Source organism: Myxocyprinus asiaticus, chromosome 42, assembly GCF_019703515.2.
Source record: "Myxocyprinus asiaticus isolate MX2 ecotype Aquarium Trade chromosome 42, UBuf_Myxa_2, whole genome shotgun sequence".
In the NCBI taxonomy this organism is placed as follows: domain Eukaryota; kingdom Metazoa; phylum Chordata; class Actinopteri; order Cypriniformes; family Catostomidae; genus Myxocyprinus; species Myxocyprinus asiaticus.
In genome coordinates, this window is record NC_059385.1 from 34,574,810 (window position 1) to 34,596,725 (window position 21,916).

The window sequence follows — 21,916 nt, forward strand, 5'->3', positions numbered from 1 at the left end:
GTGAGTGTTGTGGAATGTGTAGCTACTGTATTATGAAGTGATTTTGTTTTCATGAAAAAAAAAAAAAGGAGGGGCCAAATACTCTAGAATCTAGCAGAACGATTATTGTTATGATGTCTTGTGCATTATTTAGTGCTATATTTGTATTGCTTCAGTTTTCTAAACAGCAGTCATAATTTTTCAGATTAAAAATTTATTTTAATAAAAAGATTCAACTAAAGTATGTAACATAAATAGACAACAGTTTTATTTGGTTAGAAAAATGCCATCGTGAAGGTAATAGTGCCCCGGAAAATCAGTTTAAACAGGCAATCCATGATGCATGCCAAACATCCTATACTTAGAAATATAAGAAAATAACTTTTGATATATATAAATCTATAAACTATTGAATTCATTCACTGGAAATTTTAAAAAAAGAAGCAATCATGCTTGGATTACTCATATATTACTCAATTCAGCTGTAAAAGGTCTCAAAGTGTCCGAGTTGTGAACTTGTAACTGTGTTTTACTAATGTTGTTTTTACCTGAGCGATGCCGCCCACCATCTTGCTCTTCACCATCACGGCCTGATCGTCTTGAGCCTCAAATGCAGCCTTCTGCGCCGCCTTCACCAGATTATCTGATGCCCTCTTGACCGCATTTCCGGCAGCCTGATGACAAAACAACAGTATGTCAAGAGTACTGATCATGTCCTCCTATAAAAAGCCAACAAAATGGCCAAAAGTACAAATTCTCAGCTTATTTAAGGATGAGGTTCCTTAAGATTCTTCAAAATTCACTTCATCACAGAATTTCTGGTGCACCGCATCACGTGACACAACAGCATGACGTTGATTTCCGTGAAGCACTAAAGGCACAGTGCCATCAAAAGTGCCTCTGATAAGAAAAGTGCAGTGCAGACAGACAGCACACTGGAGGTTAAGTCATTCACTAAATAGGGAGCAAGGGTGCATCCTTTAGTTTTCTATGCAGATAAGTGCATTCCCTCCTAAAATCTGATCAAAAGTTCAGTTTCAGGCTGCAGATGATGTTTGGATCACTCAACATGTTTGGCAGGCATGTGACAATGATAATCAGTACATAGATTCAGAATTTATAATGCTAAACTTTATTTTATCATGGTTGGCAGTGATTTGATGATGCTGGCCATAACTCTGAATAACAATTGTTTATTCAGCTTTATAGAAAATCAGCTGTAATGTCTGAAAAAATGAATAACCAACACTCCTGGACACAAACTATTGATGAAAAAAATCTGACTTTCTATAGCTTGGTATTACTTAAAATGTCACAACTTAGTCCCGCTGTTCACATATGTGGACATACATTTTTAAGAAAACTATTTGTTCTAGAAAAAAAATGTTTTAATTTTTTGCTTGTTTATTAGGTGCAACTAGTTACAAATCAAAAAGGGAAATGGAAAATGCACACAGCAGTCTCAGGAGGTTAGACAAAAACACAAAGAATAAAAAAAATCTAATTTCAAACATGCCCTATCAGTACAACTAACTATCATCTTTTACCACTGACATGCCCTTCAGTCGTATTTAAGCTGCTCTTGGTATCCACTTAAAGAAAGAGAGTGTTCTGGAAAACTCTCGAGACAAAAAAATGGCCAACATAGTCACAAATTTACTGAAAAGCTCATATTTTCACATACAAGTGAGCTGCAGCAAATTGTATTGTATGAACTGCACGTTTGTACAAGTGAGTTTTTAAAGAATTAGCAGAATTGGTGCATGAGATTAACATTATTACGTAACACACTGATCAGCCACAACATTAAAACCACTGATAGGTGAATAAGTGAATAACATTTATTATCTCATTACAATGGCACCTGTCAAGGGATGGGATATATTAGGCAGCAAGTGAACAGTCAGTTCTTGAATTTAATGTGTTGGAAGCGGGAAAAATGGGCAAGCGTAAGGATCTGATCGACTTTGACAAGGGCCAAATTGTGATGGCTAGACGACTGGGTCAGAGCATCTCCAAAACGGCAGGTCTTGTGGGGTGTTCCTGGTATGCAGTGGTTAGTACCTACCAAAAGTGGTCCAAGGAAGGACAACCAGTGAACCGACGACACTGGGTCATGGGCGCCCAAGGCTCACTGATGCGCGTGGGAAGCGAAGGCTAGCCCGTCTGGTCCAATCCCACAAAAGAGCTACTGTAGCACAAATTGCTGAAAAACTTAATGCTGGCCATGATAGAGAGGTGTCAGAATGCACAGTGCATCGCAGCTTTCTGCGTATGGGGCTGTGTAGCTGCAGACCGGTCAGTGTGCCCATGCTAACCCCTGTCCACCGCCGAAAGCGCCTTCAATGGGCACGTGAGCATCAGAACTAGACCATGGAGCAATGGAAGAAGGTGGCCTGGTCTGATGTATCATGTGGACGGCCGGGTGCGTGTGAGTCGTTTACAGCAGGAAGCACTGTGGGAAGAAGGCAGGCCGGCAGAGGCAGTGTGATGCTCTGGGCAATGTTCTGCTTGGAAACCTTGGGTCTTGGCATTCATGTGGATGTTACTTTGACACATACCACCTATCTAAAGATTGTTGCAGACCATGTAAACCCCTTCATTGCAACGGTATTCCTTGATGGCAGTGGCCTTTTTCAGCAAGATAATGTGCCCTGCCACACTGCAAAAATTGTTCAGGAATGGTTTGAAGAACATGACAAAGAGTTCAAGGTCTCAATCCGATTGAGCATCTATGGGATGTGCTAGACCAACAATTCCGATCCATGGAGGCCCCACCTTGCAACTTACTGGACTTAAAAGATCTGCTGCTAACGTCTTGGTGCCAGATACCACAGGTCACCATCAGAGGTCTTGTGGAGTCCATACCTTAAAGGGTCACAGCTGATCTGGCAGCACGAGGGGGACCTACATGATATTAGGCAGGTGGTTTTAATGTTGTGGCTGATCAGTGTACATTTGCAGGTAATTGACACTCATGCATTTTGTGAACTTTTCTTCTACAAACTTTTCTTTATTTGGGGCAAACTTGTGGTTAATATGTGGCAAAAAAAAAAAGGTTGCCAGTTTGCAGCTGTTTATTGATAGTGGTGAACTTGCAGCAAGCCTTTGGCAACAATGACAGTTTTCCACGACTGGCAAACATTTCTATGACCAAACCTTTGCAAATATAAATGCCTGCCACTACTGGCAGTAATAACAGTTATGGCAAATCTGTGGCAACACTGGACAATCATCACTATATCGGTCAATCTGCATGAATAGGAACATGAATGTCAATGATTATTTACAGTATTCACCTCCTCAAAAGATGAATCATAGTGTGAACCAATCAATTTACCAACATGGTTCACAGTAATAGCACACAACTAACTAATCTGTTGGTGGCTTTAGTAACACTCTTTTCTCTCATCATTAGCGAGGACAGTATTTGTCGGGACGTTCTGCTTGAACCAGGACTCGAGGGAGGATGACTTTAAAAGGCAATGCAGCTGTGGAGGGAGCAGCCTGAAACAAACACATACCCAGCGTTCCTCGGCAGACGTTCCAAGAATTTGTTTTTCTTTCTTATGCCTTTTGAGGTATTGTGCAGAACTGAAGGTGTGATTTAGGCTTGAGTGGAGTGTTTGATTTATCTCTGTTAGATGAAGCACTGACTCATACATTAAAGGTATAGTTCACCCAGAAGTAAAAATGTGGTAATTAATTACAAAATGCAGGAATCTTGAGATGCGTTTTTCAAAGTTTTCAAATTTAATTTAACTTTACACAGCGTAATAAAAACACAGCATTTATGGCGAGACATTAAAACCAGTGAAACTTTACGGAACCACAGTGAGACACTCCAAAAAATGTCCGTCTGACACACGTATACATAGACCAACAAAAATAATGCAGACAGATGCCCTTTGAGAACAGCCTTGTCTACCTCGGACAGATTGACAAACTCAATTGCAAAAAGGATTGCTGCAGTCTGAAGATCAGTGATAGGGCTATGTTGAATAATATGAAAAAAAAAAAAAAAACTTTAGCCACTTTTTGTATTCTCTAATCAATGTTTTACTCGTCTGCCACAATAATGAAATGTAATATATTTAGAATTAATTCTCAGCAAATATTGATATATGCAAAAATCAGGTACTTGTAGTTGGATTACATTAAATTTTAAATGTGTGTAATCAGATTACAGTTACCTTTTATTGGTTAGATGATTTCTTATTGATTGCATTATTAGTAAACTGCAATAACTAGTGTATAATTTACTGATTAAGCTCCTACATTTTAAAGAGTGGTCTGATAGGCCTATAGCAATGCATATATAAAAGACAATGCGGTTCTGATACTCATACAGACATAACTGTGCAATGCTATCTTTGCCTTTAATGTCTTCTATCCACTGAAAAGGACTCCAACTCCAAGGCATTAGTCGCGAATATGAAAGTGCATGGTATGAAAGATTTGCATGTTTTTTCCACTTTTTTCAAGCTGACAGAGTGACATACTCTTCATCAGTGACAACACTTTTGAAATGCAATAGTGTGCAACAAGCAGTTTTAAAAAGAGTTTACAGATATATGGAGAGGCAGATTGGGAATTGTTTGAAACAGACGCGGTACAACATGATGTAAATTGGCATCAAAAACACCATTCATCCTTACAGTGAGCATGTTAACCGATCAAAACAGTGTAAAAAATACAGTATTTAAGCACTTTGCTGAATGCAACTGTTCATTCCCATACTGAAATGCAGTCTTCCCCTCACTCCCCTGCTTACCACATTTTTCCAAGACTGCTGAGAACTGATTTATGTTGAAAAAGGGTTTCATGACACTTTAAAGATTAATGGATTTCAATAGCCTAGTTTCCATCCAATTTTCACGCTATTTTGTTAACGACAAAGTGAAAATGCGTAAAAAAAAAAGTTTGGAAAATTTGCCACATCTGCCTGTTTCCAATCAAATGGCCTTTTATCGATAAAAATGGTGTGCATGATGACGTCATGCCTGAAAAAACACTTCCAGATGTACCTAATTGTTTTCCTCCAAAGTTTTGGTAAAATGGGGAGAGTATTGAGACAATTCACTGAAATTAGCCAGCTTACTGTCATTTTAATTTCACAAATAAATGCAATCAGAACACGGAATTGCAATCAAAAGGGAGCTATTGCCCTTCTGATAGCACTGTAATATTGGTCCTGATGTTGCACCTATCGCAGGTTGCCACCGATTCTGACCCGAAAGAACCGGAAATGTAGAACATTCTGAGAATGTCATTCAGCCGACATTTTCATCTACAGAACAGGGTATGGCTAATTTAAGTTTGTGTAAAGAAAAGGCATATATTGGTCTAAAAATATTATTTTTTCGTTTGGTAATTAATTATTTTCTTTAATGCTTTATTCATTTGGTAATTTATTTAATGTAATACAGGGAATTTTGCTGGCATTTTTTCAAAAGTATAAACAATAATTTAATAGAATTGGGCTATATGTTAGTGTTCCAAAAAAGCACACTGAAGCTTTCAGAAGTACTGTGTATTTTGTTTTTTTATTATTTAAAACATCTTTGTGCATATAAATGATATGTTTTTTGTATTATGGGCTAATTTCATGACTGCCGTCAATTATTTTGAATGGTTTGTAAAAGCAACTGTAATAAATTAACGGATGGCTACCGCAATTAAATTAATCACAAACAGTGGCCATTCATTTGTTCTCTGTGCACTTGTCGATGTGCATGAAATGAGATATTTGTGTTGGCACTCCTGGAAGTGTCATGTTTGCAGCATCGGATCTGTGCTATGCCGATAAGATCAATCCATAATCATGTACAATAAATTTGCATTCAAGGATGTATAACTTGTCCTCATGATTAACACAGGCTAATGATTGGGGCAAATTCTGTCATGTGACACTATATTTTTGCGTTAATGCCAATTTTCTCGACAAAAAGTGTTTCCAAATCAGTTTTTCATGACATTTGAAATATCGACATAGAGTTTATGCGCTAGAGTTAAACGGAAAAATATTATGTCGACACTCGTGAAATTTTAGCGATAATTTGCGTTTCCATCAGCTTTATTTTGATGCGCTAAAACTTTTTTCGCAAAAAATCCTTAGATGGAAACGCAGTTATTGACTGCCGCAGCAAAGTGCTTTTTATGAGCTGACAATTAACAGTCTTCAAATTTTCCAGTCACCTCAACCTGTTGAGTTGTCATTGTATCAACTCATACTTAAGTTTAATTAACAAGTGTATTTACCACCTCAACTCAAAAAAAAAGAAAAAAAAAAGAAAATGTAGACTATACTACTTTAGGTGTCGGGTAACATGCTGATCGATCCACATGTGTGTTTTGAGTTGTCTGGTTTTTCTAGGTCAAAAGACTAGAAGATGCAACAGCACGTGTCTTCGGTAACAAATGAACCCATATTCAAGACTTGCTGTTTAAAATTACTTGCCTTAAAGGAATATTCCGGGTTCAAAACAAGTTAAGCTCAATTGACAGCATTTGTGACATAATGTTGATGATTACCACAAAAATGAATTTAGACTCTTCTTCCTTTTCTTTAAAAAAAGCAAAAATGGAGGTTACAGTGAGACATTTACAATGGAAGTGAATGTGGACTATTTTTGGAGGGTTTAAAGGCAGAAATATGGAGCTTATAAAAGCACTTTAATTTTGTTAACAATGTTCTTTTGTGTATTATGTGAGCTGTAAAGTTGTTTAAATTGTCATTTTTACAGTCATTTTTTTGGGTTTGTTGGCATTACATCGTCATGGTAATGAAGTTGTAAAATTGGCTATAACTTTACACAGAAAAGGTTAGTAAGTGATTTTATCACACTAAAATCATGTTAACACACATATTGTTTATGTCTTGTGGTTATACTTTTGAAACAGTGAGTATTTTAATGTTTCAGGATTGGCCCCCATTGACCACATTCAAGTGCCTCACTGTAACCTTGATTTTTGCTTTTTGCACTGTAATTTTGATTTTTGATTTGTTTTTTTTTAAAGAAAAGGATGAACGAATCTAAATAATTTTTTGTGGTAATAAACAATATGCCACAAATGCTGTTGATTGAGCTTAACTTGTATTGAACCCGGAACATTCCTTTAACTGGAGATTTCAAAAATAACTTCGTATCAATCTGCATTTCAAAACCTTATTACTAAAAAGCCTGCAATATGAAACATATATCTTTAAATTTAAATTAAATTGAACTATAATTAGATGCAATTAAGTAGATTAAGCAACAGCATTCTGGAGACTTAAGTTCAGTGTTCCAAACACTGCTCCTTCAGCACTGCTGTTATCACGAGCCCTCATTAGTGCACAATAAATATCAGACAGCTGGACTGTGAAAGACTAGTTGGTAAACTCTCGTCTGGATTGAGGATATGAAATGCTTTGGGCAAGTCCTGTGCTGTGATATGCTACACTCCATCTGAAACAATCTTAAACAGCATTTTGCTACTTCTTTTATACTACTATCTTTTTATAGCTACTTTTATAATTATTGTAAATGCTGATTTAATGAGCTTATAATTAAAGAGCAAATTAATTTGTCACACCGCAAGGCCATTTAAATGAACTAGTGGAGGCAACAATGTGATTAAAAAAATGAGAAAAACTTTACACATATTTGAACCTAAAATCTTGATGCTGATAAAAAGATAAAGTCCATGGGTAGGTTTTGCTTCAACTACCCATATATTCTTACTCCACCGTTACCTCTGTAACATCTTACTGTTGCACGGCCAAAATACAACCAAACATGGAGCTTTACACAGATACTCAAAGACAGAGAGAGTGCAGGACTACATAAAGAGAGACAATTACAGTCAGATGGGTAGACAGACAGATATACAGTATTTATAATTTTATTTCCTGTTGTATTTAAAGACTATATGTTGCTCTTCATTTGTGATCTCTCTTCTTCATCTCAAAGTTGTTTGATTCTAAATTTAACCTCAACCCTTTCCCTGTGCAGGACAACAGCTGTCTCAGTGGCGTGTGATGGGTTTCATTGTGTCACTAAATATTTAAATACTTTGTCCAGATGGACACAAAGCAACAGAGAACTCTGTGTTCACTAATGTGTCAAACTGAAGTACTATTATTTGTACAATTAGTTGTCTCTTACCTATTTTGTACATAACCTGAGCAAGAGAGCTGCTGTACTAAATATCAGCACAACAGCATCACTGCAAGTGTGATATTGCTTTTATACAACAGGGGCCGGTTGCACCAGCTATACGCAAATTACAACTAAGCCTAGTTGTGGCGTGAATGGGTACTAAGTCACAATTTGTGCGCAACTAAATATTTGAGCATTGCACCATTAAATTTGGGTAGAACATAACCCTACGTATAAACTAAATATTTACGGAAGCCTCCGACCGGGAGTAATGGATGGAATAAAAAGCAGACTCATTTAATGACATCAACGAGCTCATGTTTTGCATGACAGACTTCAGTCCTTTCGACATATATGATGATGTTGATAATTACACTCGTTTACATTTACGAGAGAGAAAAAAAATTATGTAAGAAAAACATACTTCTTAGTGGCTCTTCAGCATGAAACCGATCTAACTGTGTGCGTCACAGAAATTTCAACACATACAAAATACTGTATAGGATATTATTAAATGTCAATTTTTCCAGCCTGTTGTATTAGTATTTATTTATTGCCCCTTTTTTAATTTTAGATGCATTTCCTGAATATTTTATTTACATATGGCAAATATACTATTTATTAAATCTACTTTTATTATGTATCATATTTCAATGGGAATATAATTTATTACTACTGACTGTTATGTGAGTAAACAAGGTTTGAAAATTAACCGTAACAAGATCAAACTGAAATTCACGGCCTTTTAACACTTCTGTGTACAAATGTGAATGCTGCTTATTGGATCAATAAAGGTAAACGTCATACTATGTGACTACTCATTACTTTACGGAGAGCTTATGACCTACTAGCTAAGTTTTGCCTTAAGACCAGGTGGTGCAACCAAATTAAGCGCTGTCGTAGTTACAAACTAACTAGTGGTTACTAAGCCTTTAGTGTGAACTTTACGTCCCAACTTAATTGAGACCTTACAGCTGGTGTAACCCTACCCAGTTCTACAAGTTAATATCGAGTAACTGACATTTTACACAACTATTTCATCAATTTTAGCTCCGCCTACAAAACAGCAGTTCTATTCTATTCTGTCTATCTATTATCTTTATTATCAGGACTCTTGAAAAGCTGCTTGCCCAATCAGATTTGAGCAAAGATATCTTACTCAAATATCCTACTCAAAAAAACTGAGATGAAAGTACAGAAACCACACACACACACACACACACACACACACACACACACAGACCTGCAGTCTCTTCATTGTCTGGGAGTCCTGGTCGGCCTTCACCTTACAGGCCACCAGCAGCTGAGCAGTGGACGCTGCCACCTGTTTAGCTGAAGAAATTAGCTTCTCCTCGCTGGCGTGACCTTGAACCGCAGAATTTGCCGCCTCACACAGGTTGTTGGTAGCTGCTGCCACCATACGGGCCTACAACACAGTAGATGTATAATGAAATAATGTAAAAAAAACTGTATCAGACTGTAAAATGATTTTGTGTGACCACAGGCATCCGATTACATCAGAGGAAACAAAGTGAACTAGTAGAAATCTCTCAGATTAAACACTTCCCACACAAACTGTAGCAGAAACAGGTTGGCTGACACTTACAGCTGAAATGAGACCTTGAGACCACTGTCCATCATCCACGGCATTTGCTGGGATCGCCCCCACCTGACAGAAATAAAAATTGCATCTGAATTAAACTGAACAAGGTCCAAAATTTCACATTCATGCATTCTTAAATATACTGAACATGAGCAGAAAGTTTAGGAAGAGACGGGTCACTGGAATACTTATGAATGGGAATAATCGTAACAGAATATGGCGGCTCTAGGAATGGAAAACATATGGAGTACCTGACAGTAGATTGTGCTGTGTTTATACCTTGCCCTGCGCTACTAGTTCTCTCTGAGCAGCAGATGCAGCTTTGACTAATGCACTGGTGGCGGCAGCGATGGATTTAGCTGCTTCCAGAATCTGTTCCTCAAAGTTTAGACTCTCATCAGCTTCCTGTAAACAAATAGAACAAGTATTCATTTCCTGTCTGTTTGAACAGCATTACGGTTTTATATTTTTATTTTACAAGCACATGAGCACATCACAATTGTTTCTGGGTTTATTTTCGAAATCCAGCGCAAATAACGATGGACAAGTCATGCACAATGTTTGAAATCAATGATCATAACAGCATTCACAATTCATATGATTTGTTACACCTTTTATCCAAATCCAAACTTGGCAATGCAAACAGGAATAGTTCAATAAAACAGTATTTATAGATAATCTTGAATATTTTGGTTTGAAACATTATCTTATAAATATATTTAGTGCTATCTTTTACCATTGGGAAACACAATAATATTACAGCCAATATCAATCAAAATTGATAATTTTTTAATTGATTACTTTTCTATTTTAATGTCGCTGGTATTATTGTGAACAATTGATCATTGCAATTTCAAGTCCCAATCTACATTATTTGCCACTGAATATTTCAGTGGAACTTTACAGAAGTGGTCTTTAAATAAAACTAATAAAAATGTCTTTGTATAAAAGAATATTTCTACTTTGCTCGAGTAGTAACATTTCTATTGTCTTCTACTTTAACTTTACTACATTTTAAAGAGAAAAATATAGTTGTAAGCAGTGATAATGGGCCCAAGCACCATGGGTCCATTCCCACCCGGTGGCTTTCGGAAAACAATGCAAGGTGGACACATGCATTTGACATTATTCGAAACTATTTTGAAGCAATTTGAGTAAATATAAGAGGACTATTTTAAAGTCTGTTGTAAGAGCCACACTTCCTGCTGCCAGGTGGTGGCACTATAACCGTGACACAAAATAGTCAAATCCATGTGATTAGCCCCAAGACTAAACATACATCTAAATTTTGATCTAAATCGAGACACTTCCGGTTTCCATTTTTCACCATTAATTTAATGCCTCGCCATGGCAACACCGTTCGATATATCAAAATCTGTTAGCAATTTAGCATCTTTAATGTTTTGGCAGTCTCATGAATCACCTAGGAGGAGTATTTAAAAGTTCAGAGACTGCAATATTCAAAAAATCCAAAATTGCCGACTTCCTGTTGGGCGGACCTAATGATTATAATTATGAAAGTTGTCTGGCTTGATGAGAACTATATATGTACCAATTTTGGAAATTGGGGGTGCTACAGAGGCCGTCTTACACGCCCATGCATGTATTTTTGCCCAGAACTAATGGCCACGACTCTGATGTGTGTGCAAAATTTCATGAAATTGTAAACATGTCAAGTGCCTCAAAAACACTATAGGAAGAAAGGAATAGTAAAAATGTATGCGTTGCCATGTCAACAGTATTTAAGATATCAAAAATCACTTTACAAATTTACATCAACAATGTCTTGACATTATTCTAAAGAATTCTGAAGCAATTCATGTAAACACAAGAGGGCTAATTTTGACTCCAGCCAGGTCTCCTAAGCAACCAAACTGGCCTGGTTGCTAGGGAGGGTAGAGTCACATGGGGTAACCTCCTCGTGGTCGCAATTAGTGGTTCTCGCTCTCAATGGGGCACGTGGTAAGTTGTGCGTGAATCGCGGTGAATAGCATGAGCCTCCACGTGCGGAGTCTCCGCGGTGTCATGCACAGTGAGCCATGTGATAAAATGTGTGGATTGACAGTCTCAGAAGCAGAGGCAACTGAGACTTGTCCTCCGCCACCTGGACTGAGGTGAGTAATCGCGCCACCAAGAGGACCTACTAAGTAGTGGGAACTGAGCATTCCAAACTGGGGAGAACAGGGGATACATATATAAATAAAAAAATAAAAAAGAGGGCTAATTTAAAGCCTGTTAAAAGTGCCATACTTCCTGCTGCCAATTGGTGGCACTATGACCGTGACCCATAAAAGCCACATCAATGTGATCAGCCCTCATTACCAAACATACAGCTGAATTATCATCAAAATCACACAATGCACACAGAAGATATAAGGCACTTCCTGTTTTCCATTTTTCGCCATAAATGTATTGCTCCGCCATGGCAACACCATTCAAAATATCAAAAATCAGATAAAAATTTAGCATCTACAATGTCTTGGCAAGATGTTGCACAAATGTGGTGCCAGTCACATGAATCCCCTCTGAGTATTTAAAATTTCAGAGCCTGCGATTTTCAGAAAATCCAAAATGGCCGACTTCCTGTTGGGCAGAGCTAATGACTGAGTATGAAAGTTGTTTGGCTTTATGAGAACAACATATGTACCAATTTTGGTGACTGTAGGTGAAAATGTGGGTTCTACAGACCCCCCTTACATGGCCATTTTCAAGGGGGCGCTACAGACCACCCCCCCCACAACTTTACCCAGCCCTAATAGCTGACAACTCTGATGTGTGTGCAAAAGAGTTTGAGTTTTCACACATGCTAAGTACCCCAAAAGTACAGAAATATGAATAATGATAATAATAATAAATATAGCTGCAAGCAGTGGTTAACGTGGTTAAATCAAAGGAGGCTTTAAGGTCCTTTAAATTCACATGCAAAAGATATTAAGTATTAATTATATAATCTGAAAACAACTAAAACAGTGTTAAAATGCCTTAATTTTGAGAAATATCAGGTAAGGTATAACACAGATTTGGTATTTTTTACATTCCTGACTGTTATAGCGCCACCAAGAGGCAAAGGTATGCAATTTTCATGTGTCCTCAAATGACCCCATACAAAAGTGTCTCAAATTTTGTGGAAATATCTCATTCCATTCAAGAGTTATAACTGCTTTAGTAAAAGTGGCAATGCCCACAGCTTATGTTTTGGTGTAGCTCTGCAACATTGAATCGAAGGTTAAAACTTTTTTTGATAATTATTAATAATGGGATTCCAGAGAATCTTTCTGCATTGGATTGGTTCCGATTGGGAGAACGGACTAGGACTAGATCAAATAGCTGCTAAAAGATGATTTTCTTGATGGATTCTTGACGGCCTTTACACAGACCTTAGACACAGACACTACATGCAAAAGTTCAAGTCAATCGGCTGAGCCATTCCATAGTTAGATCCATTTTAATGTTTTTTTTTGTTTTATAGCGCCACCAAGAGGTGGAGAAGCACAATTGTTTTTGTGTGTCCTTAGAATTTGGTAACAATATCCGATTCTGTTCAAGAGTTATAACCATTTTTTAAAAAGTGGCCACGGCCATTACGAACGTTTTGGTATACCGTTTGACGATAAATACAAATTTCAAAATTTTCATTTTGGGACTCCAGAGAATCTTTCTGCACTGGTTTGGTTCCGATCGGGCGAACGGCCTAGGACTAGTTCGAAAAAGTAATCTTTTAAAATAATCTCAAGTATTTATTGAACGTTTTGTTTCACACCAATGGTCCTTAGGCAAAGTTGTTCAGAATGAGGAGATCCACAATGTGGCATGAATAACGGGTTTCTTTGTTAAACACAGCGGTATATACAATGATTTACATGCATGTAAAATGCGATCGCACCTCCCGGTGGCCAATTTTTTTTAAACATTTTGCACAGGCCTCTTGGGCCAAGAAACAAATAGGCCTACCAAGTTTAGTTCCGATCGGACTTATTTAACCCTACATAAAAGCTGCTTAAATCTAATTGGTCGATGGCAGCCATGTTTTTAAAGATATGCGACTGTCCTCACAGACCTTGATGGCACCTTGTACAAAGACACTGCAAGCAAAATTTCAAGTCGATCGGACCAACGGTTCCATAGTTAAAGCCATTTTTATTTTTTTCATTATTAGAGCACCACCAAGAGGCAAAGGTATGCAATATTTTTTGTGTGTCCTCAGAATGAGTCCATACATATGTGTACCAAATTTAGTGATAATATCTCAACCCGTTCAAAAGTTATAACCGTTTTAGTAAAATGGACACGCCCACTACGGAAGTTTTGGCGTACCGTTTGACGATATATCAGAATTTCAAAATTCCTTTGATAACTTTTCATACTGGGACTCTGCTGAATCTTTCTGCACTGGTTTGGTTCCGATCGGGCAAACGGCCTAGAATGAGTTTATTTTTAATTTCTTTCATACAATCCAAAATAGCGGGAAAATGAAGGGACTGCACCAAAAACAGCTGGATCTTAAAAGATTCACCATGACGCAAGGAATCACAGGTTTCTAGCACTTACGGTTCAAGAGTTATGACCCAAAATGTTCTAGCCCCTAATAATAATAATAAAAATCCTTACAATAACAATAGGGTTTCTAACCCTTGGTGCTTGAACCCCTAATAATAAAAATCCTTTCAAAAACAACAGGGTTTCTAGCCCTTTGGGCTTGAACCCCTAATAATAATAATAATAATAATAAAAATCCTTACAAAAACAACAGGGTTTCTAGCCCTTCGGGATTGAACCCCTAATAATAAATATAGCTGCAAGCAGCAATTATTGGGACCATGCACAGGAATGGCAAAAATTAGTGAAAAGATTTTAGGCAAACTGCTCGAAAAGCAATGAATAGAATCACTTGTAATGTAATATACATGGTTATTGGCATCAGACAAAAATGACAATAGACCAAAATTATCAAAAGTTATTAGCATTTTTAGAAACATCCTTATGATTTGATTACAAAATAAGTCTGGATGCAGCATGATACATCTTATCGCATTTCAAATATTTTTATCAAAATACACACTCTGATAGATATCTTTCTGTGATAGAAATCTTTTTTTCATTTCATAATAAAATTGATAAAACATTTAAATTCAATAAATTAAAATTAAATAAATTCCTTACAAAATGTTGCAACTGTTTTCTTCTTTAGTTGTCATATGAACAATCTGAAGTATACTGAAGAGCTAGTTTAGCCCGTTAACTGGCATCGTCCCATATATGCTTTTTTAACGTTTTTTGTTTATTGGACTATATTACCTTCATATCCGTCTTTAATCTAACAAACCTTATATTGTTTGAAAGCTACAAGTTTCTAGCTTCGAAATATGCCCACTGTTTTGCAATCTGAATGACGTCATTACAAAAATGCATTAAAATACTGAAAGAGTGGATTTTAAAACATGCAACATGTGAGCGGTGTTACTTATCTTTTATATCTTCTGGTTTTGATCTGATCGGATGATGGCAGAAAATTCAAGCATACAATCCATGGTAAATATCCACGACTGAAAATAGACTTTGAGGTAAAAAAAAAACCGATTGATCATTCTTTGCTTGTGTCATCACGTAAATTAAAATGTATATTATCAATAAAATATTGATTATAAAACGTATCAATCAATCAGCATCGAGCTCTTGAGGTCTCCGCTATTCCGGTGAAACGTCTGCATTGTTTGAGCCCACCCACGAGTCTCTCTGTAACTCACAGGTGGAGCTGTCAATCAAACCAGATCAAAGGCTCCATGGCCTCTCCAAAATGTGGCCAGTGGATAGCTAGTCAAGATTTGATTGACAGATCATGTAGCCATTGGTATGACGTTTCTATGGTTACAGGGGTTGGCTTTGCTCATTCCAGAACAGTGACGTCATCCTAGTGTTTGTTTGGATAGAGAACCTAAGGCATTACCAGAGGTGGGTAGAGTAGCCAAAAACTGTACTTAAGTAAAAGTACAATTACTTTAAAAAATAATTACTCAGGGGCCTGGGTAGCTCAGCGAGTAAAGACGCTGACTACCACCCCTGGAGTTCGCAAGTTCGAATCTCAGGGCGTGCTGAGTGACTCCAACCAGGTCTCCTAAGCAACCAAATTGGCCTGGTTGCTAGGGAGGGCAGAGTCACATGGAGTAACCTCCCCGTGGTCGCTATAATGTGGTTCGCTCTTGGTGGGGCGCATGGTGAGTTGTGCGTGGATGCCACGGTGGATGGCGTGAAGCCTCCACATGCGCTATGTCTCCGCAGTAACGCGCTCAACAAGCCATGTGATAAGATACATGGGTTGATGGTCTCAGACACGGAGGCAACTGGGATTCGTCCTCTGCCACCCGGATTGAGGCGAGTCACTACGCCACTATGAGGACTTAGAGTGCATTGGGAATTGGGCATTCCAAATTGGGGAGCAAAAAGGGGAGAAAATAATAATAATAAATTTTTTTTTTACTCAAGTAGAAGTAAAAGTGCTAACATAAATAATTACTTGAGAAGAGTAAGAAAGTATCCAATTAAAAGAGTACTCAAGTGACTTACTTTCTTCTGCAGAACATACATTACGTTTTTTAGAAGAATATTTCAGCTCTGTAGGTCAGTAAAATGCAAGTGAATGGGTGCCAAAATTGTTATGCTCCAAAAGCAAATCAGGCACCATAAAAGTACGACAATCAAATACGACTCCAGTGGGTAAATCTATATCTTCAGAAGTGATATGATAGGTGTGGGTGAGAAACAGATCAATATTTAAGTAATTTTTTGCTAGAAGTTCTTCTCCCAGTCCAGCGGGGGGCGATATACAGAGAAGAATGTGAATCACCAAATTATTAGAAAGATTTCCAAACCTCACTTCTTATTGACAAATTCATCCAGATCATGACAAGAGCCCTTAAAGTGATAGTTCACCCAAAAATGAAAATTCTCTTATAATTTAATCACCCTTATGCCATTCCAGATGTATATAACTTCCTTTCTTCTGCAGAACACAAATTAAGATTTTTAGAAGAATTTCTCAGCTCTTTTTGTCCATAAAGTGCAAGTGAATGGGCGCCAACATTTTAAAGCTAAAAAAAAAAAAATCACATAAGTCAGCATAAAAGTAATCCGTAAAACTCCAGTGGTTAAATCCATATCTTCAGAAGCGATGTGATGTGAGAATGTGTGGATGAGAAAAAGATCACTTTCACATTCTTCTTGTGTTTTTATTACAGTGAAAACGTGAACAATGTCCCACAGGGAAATATAAACCAAAGCAAGATCATGTTTTATTAATGCCTACTTTCGCTATTTCATAGCTTATAGTTGTTAGTTCAGTGTAGTTACAGTTTTCAGTGTCAAAAAAATTTAGATCATTAGTTCTGTACAGTAGTACCGCCGCTCCCTAAACGCAGAGTACGCAGCCTGAGAAATGCTGTCTGTTTGCACTCCAGTTAAGAACACGATCGGTAGAGCAAAAGGCATTTACACTTAACGTGGATTTTTACATGGATTTATACAGTTAATCCGCCCGCAGTAGCTGCAGCAGTTTCCAGTATCCCCGCGAGGGCACGGGGTAAATGCATGAATACTGCTTTATGACATTCGGGATGCAGTACAAAGTGCTGCCTTAAGTTGGAGCTGCAATTTTAATCTTGAAATATCCACTTGACTTGGTGTTAAATGAAGGCATTGCATGGTGAAACTATTATTTTTTTACTGTGCAGAGTGAAGAAAGTGTTTCACTTTGTTTGAAGAGCTTGATGCTGCAGCAGTGATGGACTTGGCTTAAGTGACAGTCTGTGACAGCACGCGCAACTGTGTGAACTTCTGCTGTCGTAAAAGTCCCATTCAGTAATCTCTCAATAAATTACACATTAATTAAAATTAAACCCAGTAATGTAACGGCAGGAGCGCTGCCCATTGTAACAAAGTAAAAGTACAAAAATTTCATTAGAAATTTACTTGAGTGAGAGTAAAAAGTACCCACTTTAAACCTACTCTGAAAGTAAATTTATTCACAAAAAGTTACTCTAGTGAATGTAATGGAGTAAATGTAGTGTGTTACTACCCACCTCTGACCATTACACTCTGAGCTTTCTTCCGTTTCTGATGATCAATCGGAGCCGAAATCTAACATTTTAGCTTCTTCTTTCAATGGATCTACGCAAAAACAGTACAATCTTGCTAGATTTGAGTACTTTGGAATAAGTTCCACGCAGTTTTGAGGAGTAATAAACGCCAAACTGGCAGGAGCGCATATTCTGTGTTTGGACTCATAGCAGCTATTAGGGATGGGCACGAGTACTCGAGTACTCAGATGTGGCAGCAATGATCGATCATGAAAACGATGTTAGATAGTGACGTAGATGCTTTATGGAAGAAATAACTCCCTTTTGCATGGACTTTGTGCTTTGTAACTTTGCAGACCTTTTACATGCACAAACAGCTATATTACACACTAAAGGAAAAAATAAAAACCCAAAAAGCATAATAAGGCCTCTTTATAACTTTTTTTTTAAATTAACTTAACTGATTTCACTTGCACAATAATCTCCAAAGTGTCTTCTTTAAAAAGAGTCCATAAATAGGTCTTTAGACCCAGGCATTTAAATCTGAGTTGGTCACTCTTGGTACAATGGAGCTTTGATGTCATCTTGTGGCCACATTTGGTACTGCATCTACAATAATTCTAAGAAATTTGGCGTTTTATAACTTATTTTACTTACCAAAATTAGGTCTCTAGTCCCAAGCATTCAACAGTAAAGTTGAAAATGTAATTTTCTGGTAAATGCTAAAAAAGGGGAGTGCCAGTTAAGGGGATAGTATAACGATCATTTGTTATTTTGAGAGTAAAGAAATGCAGTACACTGAGTCAGATGTTCATTTATTAACTGTTCTGTGTAACTGTTTAGTGTAAGTTGATCGTCAGTACCATAGGCACCAACGGTCTTTAAGTGCAGCTTGGGCTAACAATGCTTTTGGTTAACACAGCCCTGAGTGATTCCATTCATTTAGTTGAATGATTTATCAGACTGAATCATCATGCAAGTTTGTGAGTAAGAGTGAATTATGGCGATGCTCTAGAGGCAATGATATAGAGAATTTTTTTTAAATTTGAGTAAATTTAGTGGAATGAGTGAAAATGACAAGAAAGAAGTGTTTATTGGTATTATTTGGTGGTACATGTTTTTTTTTTTTTTTTTTTTTTGGTGTTGTTACATTCAGTTTAGACTGCAAGCTCACAAAAACTTTTGATTAGCATGGTCTGAAGATGATCTGAGCAAAATTTTGTGAAAATTCGATTATCACTGTGGGAGGAGTTAAAAAAAAGTAGGTTTTCAAGTAAATTAATAATGGCCGACAGGAAGTTTGGCCGACCATGACAAAACTTGGCTTGACCCAAGGAATCTATCAAGATTAGTGTCATACCAATAGGCTAAAATTATCAAAAGTTATTAGCATTTTTATGTTTCATTATATTTTTTGACCACAAGCCAGCACTGTCCTGAAACTTGTTGAGCACCTTCATGGCATTGTGCCGATGACACATACAGACTTTCGTAATGATATGCCAAATAATAAATAAACAAAATAATAAATATAGCCGCAAGCGGCAATCATCGGGGTCCAAGCACATGTGAAGAAATATCCAAAATAATCATAATTAACAGAAATGATCCAGTGGATGCATAATAATAATAAATAAAAAGAACATTAACAAACACAATAGGTGCCTACGCATCTTCGGTGCTTGGCCCCTAATAAAAATCCTAACAAAAACAATAGGGTTTCTAGCCCTTCGGGCTTGAACCCCTAATAATAAATATAGCTGCAAGCAGCGAAGACGGGCCCAAGCACAACTGGTCCATTTCCACCCGGTGGCTTTTGGAAAACAATGCAAGGTGGACACATGCATTTGGCATTTGACATTATTCTAAACAATTTTTAAGCAATTTGAGTAAATATAAGAGGACTATTTTAAAGTCTGTTGTAAGAGCCACACTTCCTGCTGCCAGGTGGTGGCGCAATGACCGTGACACAAAATAGTCCAATTTACGTGATTAGCCCCCAAGACTACACAAACATCTCAATTTTGATCTAAATCACACATTGCACACAAAAGATAGGACACACTTCCTGTTTCCCATTTTTCGCCATTAACTTAATGCCTCGCCATGGCAACACCGTTCAAATTAACAAAATCTGTTTGCAATTTAGCATCTTCAGTGTCTTGGCATAATGTTGTCTAAATGTGGTGACAGTCTCATAAATCACCTAGGAGGAGTATTTAAAAGTTCAGAGACTGCAATATTAAAAAAATCCAAACTTCCTGTTGGGTGGACCTAATGACTATAATTATGAAAGTTTTCTGGCTTTATGAGAACTATATACTGTATGTACCAATTTTGGAGTCTGTAGGTGAAAATTGGGGTGCTACAGAAGCCGTATGAACATTTGCCCAGACCTAATGGCTAACTGATCTGTGTGCAAAATTTCATGACATTTTAAGCATGCCAAGTGCCTCAAAAAACCCCAAATATAGGAAGAAATGAATAATAATAATTAATGCGTTGCCATTGCAACAGAATTTAAGATATCAAATATCCCTTTACAAATTTACATCAGCAGTGTCTTGACATTATTCTAAAGAATTTTTCAAAAAATACAAAATGGCAGACTTCCTGTTGTGCAGAGATAATGACTGTATTAAAGTTGTTCGGCTTTGGTGACTGTAGGTGAAAATGGGGGTGCTACAGAGCCCCCCTTACATGCCCATTTTCAAGGGCCGCTACAGAGCCCCCCCCCCGCCCTCGCATGCCGAAACCCGCAACTGTGCCCAGCCCTAATGGCCGACGACTGATGTGTTCGCAAAATTTCAAGAGTTTTCACGCATGTTAAGCACCCCAAAAGTACAGAAAACCTTGAAAAAGAATAATAACAATAATAATCCTTAGAAGAACAATAAGGCCTCCGCACTTTCAATGCTTGGGCCCTAATAATCTTTTGAAGAACATTAGGGCCTCTGCACTTTCAGTGCTTGGGCCCTAATAATAATATTTAGAAGAACAATAGGGCTTCTGCACTTTCAGTGCTTGGGCCCTTATAATAATAATAATAATATTAATAATCCATAGAAGAACAATAGAGTCTCCGCACTTTCAGTACTTGGGCCCTAATTAATTAGATTAGATTAAATAAATAGATTTTTCATTAACCTTTTATTACTTTTGTGACAGCACACCACAAAAAGTGAAACAAACTGGATGTGGCACGGTGAAAGAAGTATTTCCTACAGAATTCAAAGCTAAATAATACATAGCGATATATAGCAATACATAGCGAATCGGCAACTAAATATTGTTGTAATATCGAATCGGGAGGTCTGTGGCAATTCCCAGCCCTAGTATAATAACTACATTAAGAAATTGCAGAAATATTGTATATAACAACTGTTTTATAAAAACTATTATTATTATTATTTGTATTACCAATAAACAAGTAAAAGTTTTAGAATAAGTTCGTATTTGGCATTGCTATGTGGTCTGGTTAAACCCTCAAACAGCAGGCCTCATTCCAAATATGATTAAATGCTCTCATCTCCTCTTTAGTCCACAAAAAACTGGTGTCATAGGGTTATTTTAGATTTGTGTAACTTGTAGCAGCCAACTAAAATGAATTTGGAGTGCTGTAAATATAACAAGCTCAGCACACGTTACCCAAACTGAATCGAACACAGCACATCTGTTTATCCAAGCGCAAGATGAAATTCGTGGAACAAGCACAGAACCGCTCTGAAACCACTGTATCATGAGCCTCACGTGTGCCCAGAGGATAGCTGCACACGAGTAACGCATGTAAATCTCAGTCTTTGCGGTTTAATAATTGTACATTTCATACTTTGATATCGATTTTAATCTTCAGCCCAAACAATGCAATAGAAAGACGTGTTGTTTTTGTGTTATTTCGCAGTACACAATCTATTTATCTCATCACATTCAATTCAGACTGCAAGCTCACAACATGGGAATTTTGTTGTTGTTGTTGCAGGAAACACTGTTAGAGCGATGTCTGATTTGTGAATGAATTGTTTGGGTCGAAACTTTTGATCAATTTGATTGTTTTGAATCAGTCAAATCGATTCGAAAAGCAGTCTGAACGATTTGTTTCATGAATCACAAATCTAAACCTA

General features: G+C 37.3%; 2 protein-coding genes across 3 annotated transcripts in view; one reads left to right on the plus strand and one right to left on the minus strand.

The window, feature by feature from the left end:
* ca9 (carbonic anhydrase IX) overlaps positions 1-21,916 on the plus strand; it is a 332,582-nt gene that overhangs the window by 283,591 nt on the left and 27,075 nt on the right. The gene's annotated exons all lie outside the window — the stretch shown is intronic.
* The window catches only part of tln1 (talin 1), a 197,848-nt gene that overhangs the window by 1,415 nt on the left and 174,517 nt on the right, over positions 1-21,916 (minus strand). For both annotated transcript variants that reach the window (XM_051683214.1, XM_051683215.1), the window contains 4 exons: positions 10,006-10,131; positions 9,730-9,792; positions 9,367-9,549; positions 528-653 (listed from right to left, as the gene is read on the minus strand). In XM_051683214.1, the coding sequence (XP_051539174.1) occupies positions 528-653; positions 9,367-9,549; positions 9,730-9,792; positions 10,006-10,131 (498 nt within the window). The remainder of the gene's footprint in view (positions 1-527; positions 654-9,366; positions 9,550-9,729; positions 9,793-10,005; positions 10,132-21,916) is intronic.